This window comes from Hyla sarda, chromosome 6, assembly GCF_029499605.1.
Source record: "Hyla sarda isolate aHylSar1 chromosome 6, aHylSar1.hap1, whole genome shotgun sequence".
In the NCBI taxonomy this organism is placed as follows: domain Eukaryota; kingdom Metazoa; phylum Chordata; class Amphibia; order Anura; family Hylidae; genus Hyla; species Hyla sarda.
The window spans coordinates 180,675,617-180,697,410 of record NC_079194.1 but is presented as its reverse complement, the minus strand read 5'-3'; the positions used below and the strand labels follow the sequence as shown (position 1 = coordinate 180,697,410).

The window sequence follows — 21,794 nt, the reverse complement described above, 5'->3', positions numbered from 1 at the left end:
TGGTATTGGAGCTAGAACTTATATTAGAGTTAGAACTCTCACTAAATGTAGGAGTTCTATTGAAGCTAGATTTATTGAATCAAGGTCCTTTACTAAAGCTTTTCATTCCTTAGGAGCTACATCTCTTAGGGTGGGTTCACACTACGTTTTCTCCCATACGGGAGCGCATACGGCAGGGGGGAGCTAAAACCTCGCGCTCCCGTATGCCTTCGTATGCGCTCCCGTATGTCATTCATTTCAATGAGCCGGCCGGAGTGAAACGTTCGGTCCGGTCGGCTCATTTTTGTGCCGTATGCGCTTTTACGACCGGACCTCAAACCGTGGTTGACCACAGTTTTACATCCGGTTTTAAAAGCGCATACGGCGCAAAAATGAGCCGACCGGACCGAACGTTTCACTCCGGCCGGCTCATTGAAATGAATGACATACGGGAGCGCATACGAAGGCATACGGGAGCGCGAGGTTTTAGCTCCCCCCTGCCGTATGCGCTCCCGTATGGGAGAAAACATAGTGTATTGAGGCAGTTTTTGCTTCAGGGCATCTTGATGATGATGATGATGATGATGGTGCTTTGGTCATAATAAAGGTCAGGTCACAGCCTTTGGGAAGATGAGTGCAGACTTGTTTAGTCAAGGTATTTTTCCATGTAAAAGGTGATCTGCTGTCTTGATATTGAAGATTTCTTCAGAAGAGAGGATGGGACATACCATTGCTATTTACCTTCCATAAACTTAAAGGGGTATTCCAGGCCAAAACCTTTTTTTATACATCAGCTGGCTCCGGAAAGTTAAACAGATTTGTAAATTACTTCTATTAAAAAATCTTAATCCTTCCAATAGTTATTAGCTTCTGAAGTTGAGTTGTTGTTTTCTGTCTAACTGCTCTCTGATGACTCACGTCCCGGGAGCTGTGCAGTTCCTATGGGGATATTCTCCCATCATGCACAGCTCCCGGGACGTGACATCATCATTGAGCAGTTAGACAGAAAACTTCAGAAGCTAATAACTATTGGAAGGATTAAGATTTTTTAATAGAAACAATTTACAAATCTGTTTAACTTTCCGGAGCCAGTTGATATATATATATATATATATATATATATATATATATATAAATATATATATATAAATATATATATATATATATATATATATATATATATATATATAAAAAAAGGTTTTGCCTGGAATACCCCTTTAAAAATCCCCTAACTTTCCATGGGAGGACCTTGAGGTGGCCCATACTCTTTTCATATAACAAAGTCTTTAGTTTTACATTTTGTTAGTATCAGTTAAGTGCACTCGCTGGCACTTATGAAGACGCAGATTTTTCATCTGAGGTATTTTGAGGTCCTGAAAAATCAAGTGACACTTCTGGGAATAACCAGCTTCTCTATATCACACTGCAATCTAGTACAGTGATCCCTCAACTTACAATAGTTTCAACATACAATGTTTTTTTCTGGACCATTGCAACTTGAAATCAGACTCAACATACAATGTACAGACAGTCCAGATCTGCAAAACATGTCAATGGCTGGAAGAACCGACCAATCAGAATGGATATTTCACTGGTAAAACCAGTGTATTCCTAAAGTGCATGCACTGACTAGTGTCTGGTAGCGCCCCCTACAGTACAGGGAGGTATTACATGTTCTGTACTCTTTACCTCTGCCAGGGTTAGCTGCTCCTTTGGACACCAGGTGAGGGCGGCTCCATTTCCCTTTTTTTTTTAGGACACTGCGTGTTCTGTACAGGACCCTGAAGACGCTTCTGTCCTCTACATAGACCAGTGTTTCCCAAAGAGGCTGCCCCCAGCTGTTGCAAAACTACAACTCCCAGCATGCCCGGACAGCCGAAGGCTGTCCGGGCATGCTGGGAGTTGTAGTTTTGCAACAGCTGGAGGCACCCCGTTTGTGAAACACTGAAATAGACAGTGATTTACAGCTCCCTGCAGATCTTTCTTACTTTTATATGTAAGGATGCGCTTTATCTATATTAGTAATCTACTTATTTTTCTTTAATCCTCACTTTTTCCTATTTTTGGATGACATTTTGGTGGCTTCAGAACCAATCACCAGGTTTCCATAGAGTTCTGGTCTCAACATACAATGGTTTCAACATACAATGGTCGCCCTGGAACCAATTAATATTGTAACTTGAGGGACCACTGTATTAGTTTCCAAAACCTGTAACCTGTTAATAAAATCATAGACAGTCATATTAATAACGGGGTCCTAGAGTAATATAGCATGAATACAGCCTTGAAATAAGTCACTGTGACCAAAAGCTGTGAGTAAGTAGTTAAATATCTCACACCTTAGGTTCACTGTGTAAATAAAGGATCACTTTTCTCCTAGTCCTGTGTTTCCTGTAACTCCAGTTACTGTAAGGGCAGGGAATATTGCAGCTTTTTCATCCTTGCTGGTAACATGCAGGTACTTGAGACTGGCCTGCAGTATCTTGTCTTGGTGGTGTAGAAATACCTTACAGCAGACTTCGGTGAGCAGTTCATCCATGTAGAAATGCAATATCTGGGGCACTGCCTCCAACCTGATGTTTCTTAATAGCCCCAGTAAAACATCGTATAACTTTAAAGGGGTATTCTGGAGGACATTTTTTTTTTTTTTTTTTAAATCAACTGGTGCCAGAAAGATAAACAGATTTGTAAATTACTTCTATTAAAAATCTTAATCCTTCCAGTACTTATTATCTGCTGAATACTACAGAGGAAATTCTTTTCTTTTTGGAACACAGTGCTCTCTGCTGACATCACGAGCCCAGTGCTCTCTGCTGACCTCTGCTGTCCATTTTAGGAACTGTCCAGAGCAGCATAGGTTTGCTATGGGGATTTTCTCTTACTCTGGACAGTTCTTAAAATGGACAGAGATTTCAGCAGAGAGCACTGTGCTCCCTGATGTCAGCAGAGAGCTCTGTGTTCCAAAAGAAAATAATTTCCTCTGTAGTATTCAGCAGCTAATAAGTACTGGAAGGATTAAGATTTTTTAATAGAAGTAATTTACAAATCTGTTTAACTTTCTGGCACCAGTTGTTAAAAAAAAAAAAAAAAAAAAGTTTTCCACCGGAGTACCCCTTTTAGGATATATTGACATGGTGGATTTTTCTGCTGGAAAATCCTGAGGACGCGCCATCAATTTTGAAATCCTTTATGCCCTTTTTAACTTTTTGTGTCTCATCTGGTAAATGTAACCTTTAACTTTGCCTGTGCAACTGAATCTGAAGAAGTGTTAAATGGTTATTCTGGGCAAAAACATTTTATCCCCTATCCAAAGGGGGATATCCAAAAGATTTTATCCCGCTGCTGAGACCCCCGAAATCTCCCTGCGGCCCCCGCTCTCTATACGGGTGCTGAAACTCCAGTTTCGGAGACCTCTGGGTTTCCGGGACGGGACGTCACGCCCCCTCCATTCATGTCTATAGTCAGCCTTCTTCCCCTTGTCCTGAGCCTCCTCTAAAGTAGTGGTACTGCTGACAGCCCCCTGACACACAGGTTAATGCAAAATGTGTTGGATGGCTGTTAGCAGTGCTACCACTCTGAAGGAGTACAAAAGGAAGGAAGAAAATTGGCAAAAGGAGGCTATCATTAGAGCATAAAGCTTTTGTGATAATGTCCATGTATGGATAGGGCTACACTAAAGTTTTCTAAAGTATCCATTTAATGGAGGCATGTGATGGATGCCCTGCAGTGGCACCGATAGACTCCCACTATAAGAAACATATATATTTAACATATATCTTATTTTACACAATCCCATTGGAAGGAATAGCGTAGTCTACTATGTTATTTCGTTCTTGTTTTTTAGCAGTATATTGACTTATACCACCCAGTTGGAGGCCAAAATGACACTTCTGGCCTCTGTCAGGCAATGTAAGGTCATGGTCATGTTAAGCATTGCAGATGAACATAGATTTCACAGACATGATTGGAACCCACCCTAAGATGTAGGAGGAATGAACAACTACTAAAGGTGTCCAGTGGCTGGAAAAAAGTCAGTTCAGTCCTGTCTGAGCACAAACTTTCTAAAATAAAATACTTAGGTTCACTTCCTATTTTTGCCTTTTCTCACAACTTGTTGCAAAATGGCCAGACTACTGGGCAAGTAAAGAATTAGGGAATTTGTTGCTACAGATGACACCACCATTTTGGTTACATGGTTTTTAGGAAGTAAAAGCAGAAACTTTTCTTCTAAACCTTTTATTTTTATTTTTTTATGTAAATCTTTTTCTGTCTGCTTATTGCTTCTTTTACATGTTTAAAGTAGTTGCCGTTTTTCTACCAACATCTTTTTATATAAATTTGTGCAAAATTTCTTTTACTGTTGCCTAGACCTGTTGCCTAGTATAAAGAAGAAGAATAATGTAGATAGCTAAGGAAAATAAATGTTGGTAGAGCAGTACTAGAGACCACCTTGTCTGCGGATGTTCGAAATTTTTCCAATTTTTAAAATCTTAGATTTTAATTGTAGATGTCAATTTTTTTTTACATTTGTATTTCTATTACGATTTTTTTATTTTATTTTGCATATATTATATAATGTGATTGTAGTGGTAGGAAGCATTTCCTGGAAGCAACTTACTTTTTATCTTGGTTATGGGGGCTTTATATGCTATGGGGTGTTTATATGTCACTATTTAGATGTTATTGGAAGTTGAGTATGATGATGGTGAAGGAAGGATTGACTACTCTTCTGATATTCTGCTGTCAAAAAGGCTTGTTCAGCAATGGGGCCAGTCATTCCTCTTGACTAAATGTGTTAAATACATCTTGACCACGAAAGTACTTTGCAGTAGCATGTGGCTGCACACATTGTACCTAATACAAACCTATGGAGACCTCTGTTGCAACTTTCGACACTGTCCATCCAACTCGTTTACTGTCCTGTTGAGATAAATATTGAAATGCATTGGCAAGATTATGCAAAGTATCCGGCAACTCCCTACATCTACATAGCTTGATAATTTTAGCATATGATTTAGAAGTAAGGAGGACAGATGCATGGAATTTTTGGCAGATCCAGACAGTAGAAACTGAATCATGTGTTGTTTAGATATCCAGAGGGTTACTATATGTGAGCCTGGAGAACCATCAACTTACCCCCTAATGAGGGCTCAGTTATTGGCATCCTCCACCTACCATTCATCTGGATCATACATCCTGATACCTTGACTCACCATCCAATTTATTATATAAAGAACTATATAAATATACATCTATTATAGCTGTGTTGGACTATTTTAAGCAAAAACATGCAAAGGAATGCTGTATATCTGATATTGCGCAAATGCTGTTGTGCCCCAAGGCGCAGGGGAGTATTGTGCTGGCCAAGCCTATGGGTTATAATGGTAACAACAGCTGCAGCAAATTCAGCCCTCTTCAAAGAGACCACACCTATGTTAATGAAGTAATTGCTGTGTAAGCAACAAGATGTTCAGAACTGTTGTGTAGTATAGATCTAAATGATTACATGGACGATGCATTGTTCTTTATGGCCACTGATAGGAGAGATTCTTGATCTAGGATCAAAAGGAACACTACAACACTGCCTATATATTGTGCAATATTGCAGCTGATAACTTATAATCAAATCAGTGGTGAGTGTGTGACGCAGGACAGATGGAATTACCCTAGGGGCAGATGGCATTAACCCCTTATGTTCGTGATGCCAGGGCGTGGTTTATCCTCTACACCACCCGAAGGTAGGCCGCTGGATCCTGGGCTAGGCATGAGGCAAATAATGACTCTGACGCCAAGTTACGGAACAACGGCAGCTTTACTGAGTCAGACAGATTTAACAGTCTATACATCTTGGCTAGGCCCAAGGAGGTGACCAGTGACTTCTGAGACCACAGGGCTTGCTGGAACTTATGGTGGACTGGGACAATTTGCTGCAGAGCCACGCTGACTTGAGACAGATTGACTTGGACTGACTTGACTGAGACTGACTATACCCCGTTTGTAGCTTACCAGGTTTTTGACTTTGACCTGGGGGGTAGTGGACTTTTGGATCCGTGGCTGCATGGTAGACTTTAGGCCTCTTCTGGACTCCAGAGACACTGTGACAGGACTTGACCTTACTGCAACTCAGCTATGCAGAAAGAGGAAAAAGCAGGCTCCACCCTGGGATTATTTGGGGGAGACTCTAAGGGGTCCCATAGGTCACCCTGTAGGTCACATGTTACTGGTACCTTCCTGGGTTACAGTCACATGTCAACAGGTCTTAAAGGCATAACACAGTTTACATGCAATACACTATACAACACAGGCACTTAGGAATATACATAGGGTACAGGTGCAGATGGGGGGAGGGGCACGGGTCACTTTATGGAGGCTGCCTGACAGGGCAACAAGGGTACAGGGGTGCAACTCCTGTACTGGGCCACCACAAATCATTATTGTCAGGATGAAAAATGGGATCATATAATTGGGCCACATTCATATTTAATGGATTTGGTGCAGATTTTCAGGACAAACCACAACAGAGCACAACAGAATGCTATTTTAAAATGTCTGTAAAAAAACATATTCTAGGTGCTTGATGTCTGGACTAGATATCCTCACCTCTACACTGTATTCCCCCATTAACAATATCAGAACCCACTTTGTGCCCCCCACATAGTAGTTAGGTCCCCTATTCCCCTTTAGTAATTAGGCCCCTCTTTATGCTCTCATATAGTTGTTAGTCTCCCCCTATATGCCCCCATAAATAGTTAGGCCCCCCACACTGTGCCCTAATATTGTTGTCAAGACTCTCTAGATAGGCCCCTCTATATGCCCCTACACTTTGCCCACTATGCCATATATCGTAGCTCTGACCCTCCATATGCCCCCATATAGTAGCTAGGCCCCTCCATATTCTCCTTCGAGTGCCCTCATTTAATAGCTAGGCCCCTTCACAGTGCCCCATATAGTAGCTAGGTTACAACTGTGTGTGCTTCCTAAGGATGCACATGCAGTTAAAAGCTGCACTTACTCGAGAATCTGGGACATGTGATGTTTTCCATCCATCTATCATCAATATTCATGGTCAGCCAGTTAATCAGATATCTGTACCTTAGCAACTAAAGCTTATAGAGTCATATAGAGCCTATAACCCTTCCTTTGACAGCAGTAAGAGGTATTTTCCACTGACTGCTGTAAAAGGTCAATACAATATGTAATGTTCACTAGAGTCTGTGGACTTTACCCTTTTTATAGGCAAATAAAGGCATAGCTGCTCCATTCTCAGCCGCACACATTTCCTTTAATCATTAACTTTACAATAGTTGATGTTTAAAAAAAATCTCTCTTTGACTCCCTGATAGCTGTGTTTTAGGAGTCATTCTCTCAGGGTTGTAGGGAGTAGATCTATGTCTTTAACATATTAAGGATTATTTTAGCTTTTTATTTATTACATACCAAACATACTACAATTAGTTGTAAATGTGTTAATACTGCCATGGTCTATTATGAGAAAAGCCAGTTTAGGCCATTGCCTATGCCTCACCCTAACAAGCCCCCACCCCTCACCCCCCTAGATTACCCCATACACATACCTGCTCAGTTCTAGTGAGCATGGGGACAAAGTATCTGCTGACACTTAGGCTGATAGTTTATCTCCCTATCTCCATTCGAATAAATAAACTTTCGTCTAAGTATTCATATGTATAGGGAGAACGGTGGAGAAAGCTGTTAGCCAAACAACAGCTAGAATGGAAAATATATGGCTACACCTAAAGTTAAATGTGTATGGACACCTTTAACCAGGAGAATGTTATTGCGTCATTCTACCTTGATGGCAAATGCAGACTATGCTGTGCCTTATGGGAAAGGCTTCAAAAGGCTATATCTCCTGGCACAGCCACATGGTTATCTCAAGCATCTTCTCTTCTGATAGGTGCCTGAAATATGTACATAGATATATATGTACTAATGAATGTCATTTAAAGGGGTATTCCAGGAATTTTTTTTATTTGACTATGCTACAGGGGCTGTAAAGTTAGTGTAGTTCATAATATAGTGTCTGTACCTGTGTGTGATGGTTTTCTCACAATTCTTCTGTGATTTTCACCCCACTATTTATTTTTACTAGCATACAAAATGACTGTTGTCTCGGATTTTTCCCAGCTTGCAATGCGGCCGAGACCTGACTCACTAGTCAGCTGATGACAGGGAGCCTGTCTGCTACAATGGGTGGAGAGAGCAATCTGCAACTAATGCAACAGCTGTAGGCACCCTGATTGAAAACCACAGGTCTTTTGTTTCAATGGGTGGGGTGGCTGATGTGTGGGAGGGAGGAAGATGGCATTGTGGGATTTGTAGTAAAAAAAACTAAAGTCAAACAGGAAATACAAGTTCACAAAAAGCTAGCCACAGTGTTATGGTAATCTCACAACATTGCCATTTAGCCCCAAGACAAGTGCAGATCCTTCCTAAGTATGTCCATTAGTGTCTGCCAGGTACATACTAAAATCAATTTATGGTGAATAACCCCTTTAAGTATGCAAAGTGGAATATTAGGGTTAGTGGCCCTTTAAGTTTCACAATACTGTATATCATTGGATTTTAATGTTTTTTGGTATCTGAAAATATCAATTATTTGTGACAAGTAATGGTACTTTTGAGAAATACATATGATAGAACATTATTGGAATCAATAAAGTAGTATATATTATTGGTGTGCACTTAGGAAAAAGGCCCTATGAAGCACATTTTCTTATAGTCAAGGAAAGAAATGCATTTACATAGTAAGTCAATTTAGGATCTTTACAAAATATACATTTATTCTTAATTTTTTTTTACTTCTCATGTATTTTTTATAATATGCAGTGTAGAAACACATATATTGCTACATGGAAACCATCAAAAGAGCTGTCAAATCACTTACTACTTATTAACACTTGAACATCCAAATAAGGGTGAAAAAGAAATAACTATTTATACTAACAGACCCATAATGAGAATTAAAGGAGTACTCTGGTGGAAAACTTTTTTTTTTTTTTTTTTTTTTTAAATCAACTGGTGCCAGAAAGTTAAACAGATTTGTAAATTACTTCTATTAAAAAATCTCAATCCTTTCAGTACTTATTTGCTGCTGAATAGGACATTATTTTCTTTTTGGAACACAGAGCTCTCACAGAGCGCTCTGTTGAATCACAGGCACAGTGCTCTCTGCTGACATCTCTGTCCATTTTAAGAACTGACACGAGTAGGAGAAAATCCCCATAGCAAAAATATGTTGCTCTGGACAGTTTTTAAAATGGACAGAGATGTCAGCAGAGAGCGCTGTGCTCGTGATTCAGCAGAGAGCTCTGTGTTTCAAAAAGAAAAGAATTTCCTCTGTAGTATTCAGCAGCTAAAAAGTACTGGAAGGATTAAGATTTTTTTAATAGAAGTAATTTACAAATTTGTTTAACTTTCTGGCACCAGATGATTTAAAGGGGTTGTGCGCTGCCCTGCCTTTCGGAGCTCCGCTCACAGCGTCCGGAAGTTCATTACTCCGAACGCTGTGTGCGGGCTTCCGTGTTCGCGGCCCCTCGTGATGTCTAGCCTGCCCCCTCAATGAAAAGTCTATGGGAAGGGGTGCGACCACCTTACCATAGACTTTGGGGGCGGGCGTGACGTCACGAGGGGCCGGGCGTGACGTCACGCCCGGCGGCCGCGAACACGGAAGCCCGCACACAGCGTTCAGAGTAATGAACTTCCGGACGCTGCGAGTGGAGCTCCGAAAGGCAGGGCAGCGCACAACCCCTTTAAAGAAGAAAAGTTTTTCACCGGAGTACCCCTTTAAACAAAAGTAGTTTTCTAATGGTTCCTGTTAGCACAAAAATCTATTTTACACTGTAACAAAAACTGAGAAAAACACAAAAAAAGCTAAATAATGAAGAGTTTGTGAGCTTTACATCAAAAGTTAAGCGAAAGGTTTTATTGCTGCCTGGTTGAATTTTTTTTATCTGGGTGGAACAGTGTGAAGTCTGCTAGTAGATCTGTGCTCTTATGACCAATCAGGTTAACTCTTTATGGGCTGTATTACTAACCGCCAAAGAAGCAGCACCAAATGCATTCATCTAAGATGTGCCAATATGTAACACTCAAGCACAATGTCTCAAAGGTATAGATTCATTATGAAACATAATAAATGGTAAAGCCTCCCTGAGGATGACTTCTGCTGCAGATCAGTCAGCAACTGTGAAGCGGTTGTGTTACTCCAGCTGACACATAAATATGTATATATACAATATATAAGCTCTCAGACATATGCAAACTTCTATTGTTTGCCTTCAAAGCGCTGCACCAACAATGCACTCAGCCAGTGCTATACAATGAGCTGAGTCAATGTAGACCATAAATATTTAATAGCCACCTTATTGTGTAGGAGGGAAAAGGTGCGGCCTTCCAGCACAACTGCTAAATGTACCATTCATACCAGTCTGCAAAAACTAAGTATGTATGTATGTCTACTGAGGTTACACCAATTCGATGCAGATGCTTTAAGGGCCAATTCAATCATAGATCAGCTATCCGCAACGAAGAAAGGAAAAGTAAGTCCGGCACTGCAATCCACAAATAGGGTCTATGGGAGACCGAAGCTTAGTAGAAACACCTGGGTGGCTATACGGGGGTGCAATCCAATAAGAAACAGCATAGCAAAGAATCTTCAGAGTAAAGAAATGAGATGCACTCACCCAAGCCTTTATCTTGCGGCAAACTTTATTTCTTATTCATAAAATGGCACAGCGGTAGATGCGGGGGGAGCAGCCTCGCAGCGACAGAATTATTTCTTGCGCGCCAAGCGCGCAAGAAACAGTTCTGTCGCTGCGAGGCTGCTCCCCCCCGCATCTACCCGCTGTGCAATTTTTATGAATAAGAAATAAAGTTTGCCGCAAGATAAAGGCTTGGGTGAGTGCATCTCATTTCTTTACTCTGAAGATTGTCAATCATAGATCATTATGGCCTATCCCTCCTTCTCTGCTTAAAGGGTAGCTCCCACCATCCTATTTTTTTTTTTTGCTAGCCCATTCCCACCCGCCCCCTCCCCCCCCCCCCCCGCTACGGCACTAGCCCGTTCCCTCCCGCCCCCCCACCACCCGCCCCGCATACCCCGTTCCCTCATTACACTTGCAGTTACTGCAGAGTCCGGCAGCGGGCGTGCAGGGACAGCGGCGGCAACGAGGCGGTGGCGATGTGCGGGAGGAGTGGCCTCCCAGCCAGTGGCTGGGGAGCCAATGCGCTCGCTCCCGCCTGTCTGATTGACAGGCAGGCAGCGAGTGCAGCCTAACTGAAAAAGGACTGATTGCCACTCCAAAATCAGTCCTTTTTCAGTAGCCGGTTTTTGAAATGTAAATTAAACCTTTTTAATGAAAAAAACTAAAATAATAAAAGTATATTAGAGATATGTTGTAGTACATAAGTACTACAACATATCAAAAAATAAAGTTGGTGACAGTGCCCATTTAAACACAGCTGTAGTTTGTTACTTTGTATTAATATGGCATTATGTACATGGCAATTCTTTGCGCACTATGCCTGGGTGGCAACAGCCAGATACCTTTCGAATTGGTATTACAAAGTTTCAGGCACTCTGTATGCCACTATATGGTGCCTAGAAACAAATATATTCCATATGAATGATGGTCCAGTATGGCTGTCTTTTGATGAGATCTGTACAATACAGATTCATTCCCCAGTTAATGAATTTAGTTTATTTTAGGGCTCCTTTTAGACACACCCATGTTTCTGCTCAGAAAAGTGCGAATTGGCTTAAACCTATAATATATTTTGTGTTTGCCACAGACTCTAGCGCTAGCCAATTGTTTTAAAGAATTTGATTGTTTGAAAGTGAACAGTAGTGTAAGGGTGCCATGCTTCCTTCTTACTGTGCCTCTTCTTATCAGGGAAGTACTCAAGTTTCAATCCAGGGGAGGACGAAATGCAATTCCTGACGTGTAGTCTCTCCCCCGGGCTTGTGGTGGTGATTCAGACCTTGAGAGTTCCAGGCGCTGATGTCATTGTTTCACCTGAACCGGTTACTGAGAAGTTTAAAAAATGACAAGGCAAACATCCTGGAAACTCAGTGTGAAACACAGTATCATGAACAAGTCCCAGGAATGGCCATATATGGACAGGGAATGTGACAGGTGTGACTGACCGCCATCAGCCGTACACCCAGGAGACATAACAGGAAATAATAGTTATTTTCTCTTCAACCTGCGCTACCCTACCCTAAAACTCCTCCCTATTTTATGTGATTATTGCATTTGGGTGCCTTTACCACTATTATATCGGGTCATAATGTGGCTCTATTATATAAAGGGAATCTGTCAGCTTTATGTTCTGCTCAGAGCTGCAGACAGTTAAAAAGCTGTTAGAATATGAAAGCAATTTGTACCTTTCTTGAGAATAATGGTGGCTGACAAACTTATAAAATTACTTTTTTATTTCTCAGCCAAGTATCAAGGAGATGGGGCCAAGCTGCTCAAGTGCCATAGCCTGACATGTCTCCATGCTTGTCAATCAAGGAGGGTTGGCAGGTGAAGGCAAATATGGAGGGGTGCTGGGCTGTGACACATGAGCAGCTCGGCTCCACCTCCTTGACACCGGGCTGAGAAATAAAAAGGCACTTTTATAAGTTTGCCAACCACCATCAGCTATCCAACAGTGCCTGCAGCTCTTAGCAGCAAATACAGCAGACAGATTCTGTTTAAGCACCATATGGCTCTATTATGTAAGGACTATATGGCACAATTATGTGGGAACTGTATGGCACCATTATGTGGGTCTTCTATGGCACTATTATGCGGGTACAGTACAGCGATATTAGTCAAGGACAAAAAAAAGTACCAGTGCTACAATGTCTGAAGAGGAAGTAAGCTGCAGATCTGTCTGATAAGCATAACATTTATGGGTCTGGCTATACAAATAAAGGATGTGGGTATGCAGATAAGGACTGTGGTAAGGTACTGAACCATTTGTATGTTGCTTGTTCATGCACAAAGAAAAAGTTCTGGAAATTGTGGTGCCATAAAAACTTAATTTATGTTTCATCTAGTTTTCTCAGGACTGAGCAATTAATTCAGTTTGTCTGGTCAGGAATATTAAAGGGGTACTCTGGTGCAAAACATTGTTTTTTTTTTTTTTTTTTCTTCAAATCAACTGGTGCCAGAAAGTTAAACAGATTAGTAAATTACTTCTATTTAAAAATCTTAATCCTTCCAGTACTTATCAGCTGCTGTATGCTCCACAGGAAGTTCTTTTTTTTAAATGTTTCTGTCTGACCACAGTCCTCTCTGCTGACACCTCTGTCCATGTGAGGATTGGTTTGCTATGGGGATTTGCTTCTACTCTGGACAGTTCCTGACATGGACAGAGGTGTCAGCAGAGAGCACCATGGAGAGACAGAAAAGAACAACTCAACTTCCTCTGTAGCATGGAGCAGCTGAAAAGTACTGGAAGGATTAAGATTTTTTAATAGAAGTAATTTACTAATTTGTTTAACTTTCTGGAGCCAGTTGATATGAAAAAAATAGCTTTCCATCAGAGTACCCCTTTAAATATATATTATGTGTTATTTAGGTGTTGCTAGAGTCTTAAAAGATCTGGGGCACAAGCCCCAAAACACTATGCAAATAACAATATCCCCATAAAAATGATCATATAGTGATAGATACCAGTTCTGCATAAGTAAATGCAGTATAGTTAAAATACAATGTCTTACAGGTAAGACACCACCTTTCTGGCAATCCAGCCTGCGATGATAATTTGTCTGAACCACCTTTGGCTTATTATTTTTAATGTCAACTGTTTTCTACCATGTATGCTCACTTCCCATCCTGCAGTGTGCCTCTATATTGTGCCTGCTTCCTCAGGTGCCCACATTAGTGTACCTGCTGTGCAGTAAAGTCCCCCCAAACTCAGTACTCACGAAAAATGACATTACTTAGTATATCCTAAAATAATAGTGTCAAACAGTAAGGCGCTTTATTTGTTCCGCATCCAGTAACATTTCCATTTAGTAACATTAACACTGAGGTAGTGCAACAACAGTGCCCCTCTTTATTCCCCCATACAGTAAGGCTAGGTTCACTCTGCGAAATCTCCGGGCAGAAAGTTTCCGCCCAGAGATTCCGAGTGCGGCCAGCGCCGACTGAATCAGTAGGTACTAGGACCATGCGGACACTGCAGTCTCCAATAGACTGCAATGTGTTCCGCGAGTATTTCCGCCTGAAGAATGAGCAACGCCATTCTTCAGGCGGAAATTTTCAAGCAGATTTTCTGTTCACAAATTCCGCTTCACAAATTCCGCAGTGTGAATTTGTGAACGGAAACCCATTCACTATAAACAATATTTTAGTAAGCGGAATTTCTGCCTGCAATATCAAAGCGGAATTGCAGGCGGAAATTCCATAGTGTGAACCTTTCCTAATAGTGCCCCTTTACAATTAAAATGTTTCCTTGCTACCACTGTGTATTCATAATGCCCCAATAGAGCTGCCAACAAAGTGATAGAAGTAAGTTTAAACATAATAAAAGTGTGGTCATCCCCCACCCCCAAAATAAAAATATATATTAAATAACCATGTTCCCATAATGAAAGGAAGCAGGAGCAACTTAGGCAAGCATTTGCTTTTCATAGGCTAGTTTCACACTGAGGAATCCGGCCGGAGATTCCGGCTGTGAAATCCCATTGACAGTAATAGGATTCTGAGTGGAATTATGCTCCTCAATATGAATCTAGACTTAGGCTGCAGGCCATTTTGGAGATGTTCTAACTAGCCACCACAATTTTGCCCTTGTTGATAGGAATTTGACACCAGAATTACCCGCACTAACCTGTTTATACAGGTTAAAGGGGTACTCCACTAGTGGTGCCAACTAAAAAATCTTAATCCTTCCAGTACTTATCAGCTACTGTTTAATCCACAGGAAGTTGTTTTCTTTTTGAATTTCCTTTCTGGTTGATCACAGTGCTCTCTGCTGACACCTCTGTCTGTCTCAGGAACTGTCCAGAGCAGGAGAGGTTTGCTATGGGGATTTGCTCCTACCCTGGACAGTTGCTGACATGGTCAGCAGAGAGCACTGTGGTTAGACAGAAAGGAAATTAAAAAGAAAAGAACTTCCCGAGGAGCATCCAGCAGCTAATAAGTACTGGAAGGATTAAGATTTTTAATAGAAGTCATTTACAAGTTTGTTTAACTTTCTGTCATCAGTTGATTAAAAAAAATTATAATGTTTTCCAGTGAAGTACCCCTTTAATAGTGTCAACAACCCTAATTACCTGAAGAAAATCTGTTCAGAGGTTGTTGAGTAATCCTTAGCATTGGTAATATGCTCATTTTCCTCTCTGTCCAATGGAAGATTAATCCGGAGGCTCTAGCAATCCTTCCTCTGTTTCCTATCCCCTTCTGCTTCGGATCCTTCCAGTTGCCCATTTTTTTCTTGTTCCAACAAATCATTTTCAAAAACTGACAGCTCACTTGCTGGGTAACATATGTTATTCCTTGACAGATACAGGGTTACAGTGTTACAGTGTTATTTGCTTCACTTCTCAGTGATTTTAATGTTATAGCTGATCTCTGGATCTTAATAAGGCCATGTTACATAAGGATTTGTTGCTCCAATTTGTGGCACGGAAATGTTGGTAACAGATTGACAGAGGCCCCATTCAATTCATTACCCAATCAGCTTGTAACTACGTTTCGGTCACTTTGCAAGCACATCTAAGTTTTGGCACAAATCACACATGCCAAAACTCGGATACACTTAATAAGTGACCCGAATATAGTCAGTAGCTAACTATATTCAGGTCATTGAATTGAATGGGGCCTGTGCTGATTCAATAGGGGCAATCAATTTTGAGAATTCTAATGTGAACGGGTCCTAAGAAATTCAGTGCACAACAGAAAAACTGCCTTATAGAAGGTCAGTCTAGGTCTGTGCCAAAGACTTCCACAAAAACACATAATGATAAAAGTCATACCTTTAGTGGGAGATACATGTCAATAAAGAATTGTGGTTCGTAGCTACAGTTGGTGGCTCTGTTATTTGGCAGTGAACGGCAGTATTATTTAAGCACTTTCTGTCCCTATTATTGGGCCCTTATAATAACAGTATTACTGTCCATTTCATACCATAAAAGGCTAGGAAGTGCCATACCATACTCTTCTGGCAGAACATCACAGCTCTTCTACTAGAAATTGATGTATTGACATACGACATGTATATTTTTGTTGCTTCTCTGCAGTTACTGGGAGTTAATGGGCCTTTAGCTAATCCTGTAATTAGAGCTGAGTACTGTAACATCCTGAATATTGATACTGCTGTATGGTCTCTGGGTGTGCCTGCTGCAGGAATGTAGTGGCTTCCTTATCAGTAATTCTGGTTTCTGCCTGCATGTTTGTATTGCTTGGCTTTGGTATTAATGTGCGAGGAGATAGTGGCGAGGCCTGTGCGTGGAAGCAGTAGACTACAGATTTCTTGTGTTATGTCTAAACTTCCAACCCAAACACATTGTGCAATAAGGTGCCTCTGTTTTATTGATTTTTATAAATAATAAGGAAATGTACTCTTGGTAGAATGCTATGTGGAGCTCTCATACGCTCAATCATGTAATCCTGAGAAATGGCATGCTTCCTGGAGCATTAAATGATGATTTAATATGGACCCTTTTCTGTGTCTGCATTATGGCTGGAAGTCTAATTGTGGGTTTAATGCCTGAACTGACAGCATCTGCCATCCATCTAGTTTGGGTCAATTAGAACCAGAAATGCGTCAGTTTAATGCTGGTCTTGGATGTATTGTGACCGCGTTACAATGTATTGTTAAGAAGACTGAAAATAAACGTCCATTTTTATCTATACCAAAGCTGGAATTAATTAACTCTGTTTGTCAGCAACACTAATTGGAATGGGATCCATGTTACCGATGTAGGAGCTACAGCACGTGGTGAGCTGGTTCCTCTTATGCTTTTCAATACAGTCAGGCCAGGATGTATGTGTGGTGGCCCAGTACAGGAGTTGTACCCCTGTACCCTCCCTGCCCTTTCAGGCAGTCTCCCTGCAGTGTCCCCTGGGCCCCTTCACCTGTTCCCTCTGTACAATTGGTTTTATGCTATGTATTGTATATAAGAGTGTTGTACCTTTTAAGAATATTTGTCATGTGGTTAACCTGTTGTCATGTGAGTGTAACCCAGTGAGGTGTCAGTGACCATGTGACTTAAGGGTGACCTATGGGACCCCACCAGAGACTCTCCTATATAAGCCCTGGGAGGAGTCTCTTCTCTCTCTTTCTCTTTGAGCTCAGCTCTGAGTCTTTGCTGAGGCCCAGCTAAGTCAAACTCTCAGAGTGCGTCTGGAGTAGTGATGAGCAGCAGGGGCCATATTTGAATTTGCGATATTTTGCGAATATCGTTCTATGTTCACGAAATTCGCATATTTCACATATTTTACCCAACAAAATATTCCAAATTAGCTGCGCATATACCTCATCTCTCAATTTCCCACTGGCCAGGAATGGGGGTTTGAAACTTAGCAGATGTATGGGATGGGACAACTTGCATCCCTTTTGATGAACTCCATTCTAAATTCTTAATAAATAATAAAGAATTCTATAAATATCTCCAAATAAGACATGCCCTGGCATTTCTACATCCACCCTACTCTGTGACCGACTCTGAATTACATAAGTGGCTTGCCCATCCTGATCCCACGAGAGGGGGTATTTCATGTTGTTACTCCCTTCTCATATTGCGAAATACCATGGCAATGGATCCATACAAAACCAAATGGGGAAATGACTTAGGTGCCTCCTTTATAGACAATCAGTGGAGTAATGCCCTTGTATACTGCCTAAGTTCTCTAAATGTATAACTCATTTGGAAACTACTAAGAAATTACTTTACCGTTGGTACCTAGTACCATCGCGTTTATCGAAGTTTACCTCCTCCCTTGGTGCCTGTTGGAGATGTTCAGGTCATGGTACTTTCATTCATATTTGGTGGCGTTGCTCGCGCCTTCTTGAGTTCTGGACACGGCTTGGAAAATTTCTTTTGCAACTATGTGGGTTCCCGGTTATACTGGATGCAGTCCTAATGATCCTGAATATCGATATAAATGTATACTCCCATTTTCATAAAACTATAATTTTCTACATTCTTAAAGTGGCCCACTATAATATAATTAGAAGGTGGGGAACAAAGTATATACCCTCCCTTGCAGAAATCAAATCAGAAGTTAAAGGGGTATTCCAGGCAAAACCTTTTTTTATATATATCAACTGGCTCCGGAAAGTTAAACAGATTTGTAAATTACTTCTATTAAAAAATCTTAATCCTTCCAATAGTTATTAGCTTCCGAAGTTTTCTGTCTAACTGCTCAATGATGATGTCACGTCCCGGGAGCTGTGCATGATGGGAGAATATCCCCATAGGAGCTGGACAGCTCCCGGGACGTGAGTCATCAGAGAGCAGTTAGACAGAAAACAACAACTCAACTTCAGAAGCTAATAACTATTGGAAGGATTAAGATTTTTTAATAGAAGTAATTTACAAATCTGTTTAACTTTCTGGAGCCAGCTGATATATAAAAAAAAGTTTTGGCCTGGAATACCCCTTTAACTCCAACTGCTGGAATGAGTATTAAGTGGCTTCTGCCCTAGATAAAGAATATCAGTTCATGTGGAGGTGGGATGTGTGGCTTCAGAGTCCTCACATTACAGTCCCATTATAATAATTATTACAGGGGTGGACGATAATACACCATTGTCATTAGATATTTGCTGGTGGGGTTGAATATCCTCATCTTTCTGAACACCAATTAATTCTTTTTTTTTGCACTTACACTTCCAAACCATCGGGCTGTGGCGTACAGGTTGGGCACTAGTGTTTTGTTCTTCAAGGCTGTTAACCTACCTTTATCTGTTATTCCTATGGACCTATGACCTATAGCAGAGAGCTCTATAACCAATAAATACATGGTTGGGCATAGGTACCATGGAATACCATGGAACATTTGAAAAGGGTGGCAGTTTTAAGGCAGACTAAATCTGTATGAGTTTTCGCATCTAGATGCAAATAAGAATACCCCATTTTGCTGACAGAAGGCAGAGATCTTGAATATGAAATGGGCATTGAAACAAATATATTAGAATGTCATGTGGGTTATACAAATGTATGACAGCTGCCATGAGTGGCGGAGTGAGGGGCTTACAATGCTCTCTTTGTATCATCACTGATTGACCTTTGTGTCTCCGAAACAAATTGACGCCTTGGTGACCTCTTGACAGTTGCAGTTAATCTAAAACTGATAAATCATATTACATGGGGGGGTATGAGGCTCTGTCTCCAAAAAATAAACCCAGACATTATAAACAAGTCCCTGATACATAACATGGAATATCAAATGGCTGGAATTAGATGCACTGAAGATTGAGGTAGAGAGGGATATATACAATGGCCCAGATTTATCAAACTGTGTGAGAGGAAAAATAGAGTGATTTTCAGAAAGCAGCCAATCACAGCTCAGCTTTCACTTTACCAGAGCTCGTTAGCTGAGCTGTGGTTGGTTGCTGGGGGAAAATGCCTCTATTTTTTCTCTCACACAGTTTGATAAATCTGAGCCAATGGGGGAGATTTATCAAAACCTGTGCAAAGGAAAAGTTGCCCAGTTGCCCATAGCAACCAATCAGATCGCTTCTTTCATTTTGCAGAGGCCTTGTTAAAAATGAAAGAAGCAATCTGATTGGTTGCTATGGGCAACTTTTCCTCTGCACAAGTTTTGATAAATCTCCCCCAATATGTATATATAACAATGTGTGGGTGCTACCTTGGAATCTAAGCACAGGACTGGTCACAGATTGGGTTTCTCAGCCTCTGTAAAAGAAAGTGAATATTTTTGGTCTATATAACTAAACAGATACAGTGACCCCTCGACCTACGATGGCCCCGACGTACGATAATTTCAACACGCGATGGCCTCTCAGAGGCCATCGCATGTTGAAGGCAGCATCAACATACGATGCTTTAGTATGTCGGGGCCATCGCATAAACGGCTATCCGGCAGCGCTGACTGCTTCAGCTGCCACCGGATAGCCATTTACAGTGCCCCGTGAGCTCCGGTGATGTCTCTTACCTGTCCTCGGAGCTCAAGCGCGTCCTCTTCGGGATCCCCTGCATCGTCGGCGCTCTCCATCGTCGTCATCACGTCACTGCGCACGCCGTCCCGTCATCCAATAGGAGCGGCGTGCGTAACAACGTGATGACGGCGACAGAGAGCGCGGATGCCGGGGAAGCAGAGGCCTTACCGGAGCGTCAGGGACACCTCGAGGACGCGGCGACAGCGATGGACGGCGACATCCTGGGCAGCGGTGACAGTCCGGAGCGGCGGGGACAGGTGAGTACACCTTCCTATACCAGTGGTCTTCAACCTGCGGACCTCCAGATGTTGCAAAACTACAACACCCAGCATGCTCGGACAGCCGTTGGCTGTCCGGGCATGCTGGGTGTTGTAGTTTTGCAACATCTGGAGGTCCGCAGGTTGTAGACCACTGTCCTATACTTTACATTGCACAGACCCCTCAACATGCGATGGTTTCAACAAACGATGGTCCGTTTGGAACGGATTACCATCGTATGTTGAGGGCCCACTGTATTGTGAAATTGATATACAAAGCATGTTAGTACAATGCAGAACTGTCTAGGCTTCATTTACATAAAACCAGAAAATCCCTCTTCTCGGCTGCGTCCTCATGAATAATGATAACTTCCTCTCATATGTACAGGTGACAGGTGTGCTATAGAGCGGAGACGCCTACATTTAAGAGGGAGATCCATTTTACTCAGCTTGTTTTTACACAATCCACCTTAGATATTGTGTTACACCCCATAACTCTGGGAACAAGGGATTATTTGTACGCGCTCAGGAACTTTCCCTGTCTGGATCTGGTTTCTTTTTTGATTCTTACAAATGCTGCCTGATGCCTTTAATTCACTGCAGGCATAAGAAAGCCATGACAAGTGGTGTATTGTGGCTGGGAGTTGTAGTGTTACAGCGGAGAACTTTGATAGGGGCATCAGTTTACAGTGTGCAGATGCAGGTACATAGCGATTGTGTTGTTATTGACACTGAGTTAGTTGTCCAAGCACCTACCAGGACAGTTATATTAACCCCTTAAAGGGGTACTCCAGTGCTTACACATCTTATCCTCTATCCAAAGGATAGGGGATAAGATGCCTGATCGCGGGAGTCCCGCAGTTGGGGATAGCTGTCACGCCCCCTCCCGTAGGCTTGCATTGAGGGGCGGAGCGTGACGTCACACGGGGGTGGAGGCGTGACGTCACACGCCACCGGCCCTGCGGTCACCGGTAATCAGACCTGCAGCGATCACGCTCCGGGGACTGATTATAAACGGGGTGCCCCGTGCATGATCCCGGGGGTCCCCAGCTGCGGGACTCCCGCGAACAGGCATCTTATCCCCTATCCTTTGGATAGGGGATAAGATGTGTAAGCACCGGAGATCCCCTTTAAGGCCTCAGACCATTTTCACCTTAAATGGTAACTCTCATGAAAACTAATTTTTGCTATTGCACTCCTTATGGTAAATAAAAAATATTTCTAATGTACTTTATTTTTTTTTTTTTAAATGAAGTTTTCTATGTTTTAAGAGCACATTTTCCCCCAGCTCATCCACAGACTTTGGACCGAAGCCCAAACACAGGAAGTGCAGCCTGGAGTGCTGAGGGGGGGGGGTGTCCAACCAACAGCATATGGCAGTTAAGTGTGAGAGGAGCTATGATTGGATGAGGC

At 41.8% G+C, this 21,794-nt stretch overlaps 1 protein-coding gene across 9 annotated transcripts in view; it reads left to right on the top strand.

The window, feature by feature from the left end:
• CDH1 (cadherin 1) overlaps nt 1-21,794 on the top strand; it is a 116,380-nt gene that overhangs the window by 78,083 nt on the left and 16,503 nt on the right. The window contains exon 1 of one of the 9 annotated variants that reach the window (XM_056525958.1): nt 20,186-20,381. The exons of 7 other annotated variants lie outside the window; for them this stretch is intronic. Coding sequence is in view for 1 of the 2 variants with exons in the window: in XM_056525957.1 (XP_056381932.1) it covers nt 21,079-21,084 (6 nt within the window). In the remaining variant the exon portion in view is untranslated. Of the gene's footprint in view, nt 1-20,185; nt 20,382-21,063; nt 21,085-21,794 lie in introns of those variants that run through there. One more of the 9 variants, XM_056525957.1, reaches the window with a different exon arrangement.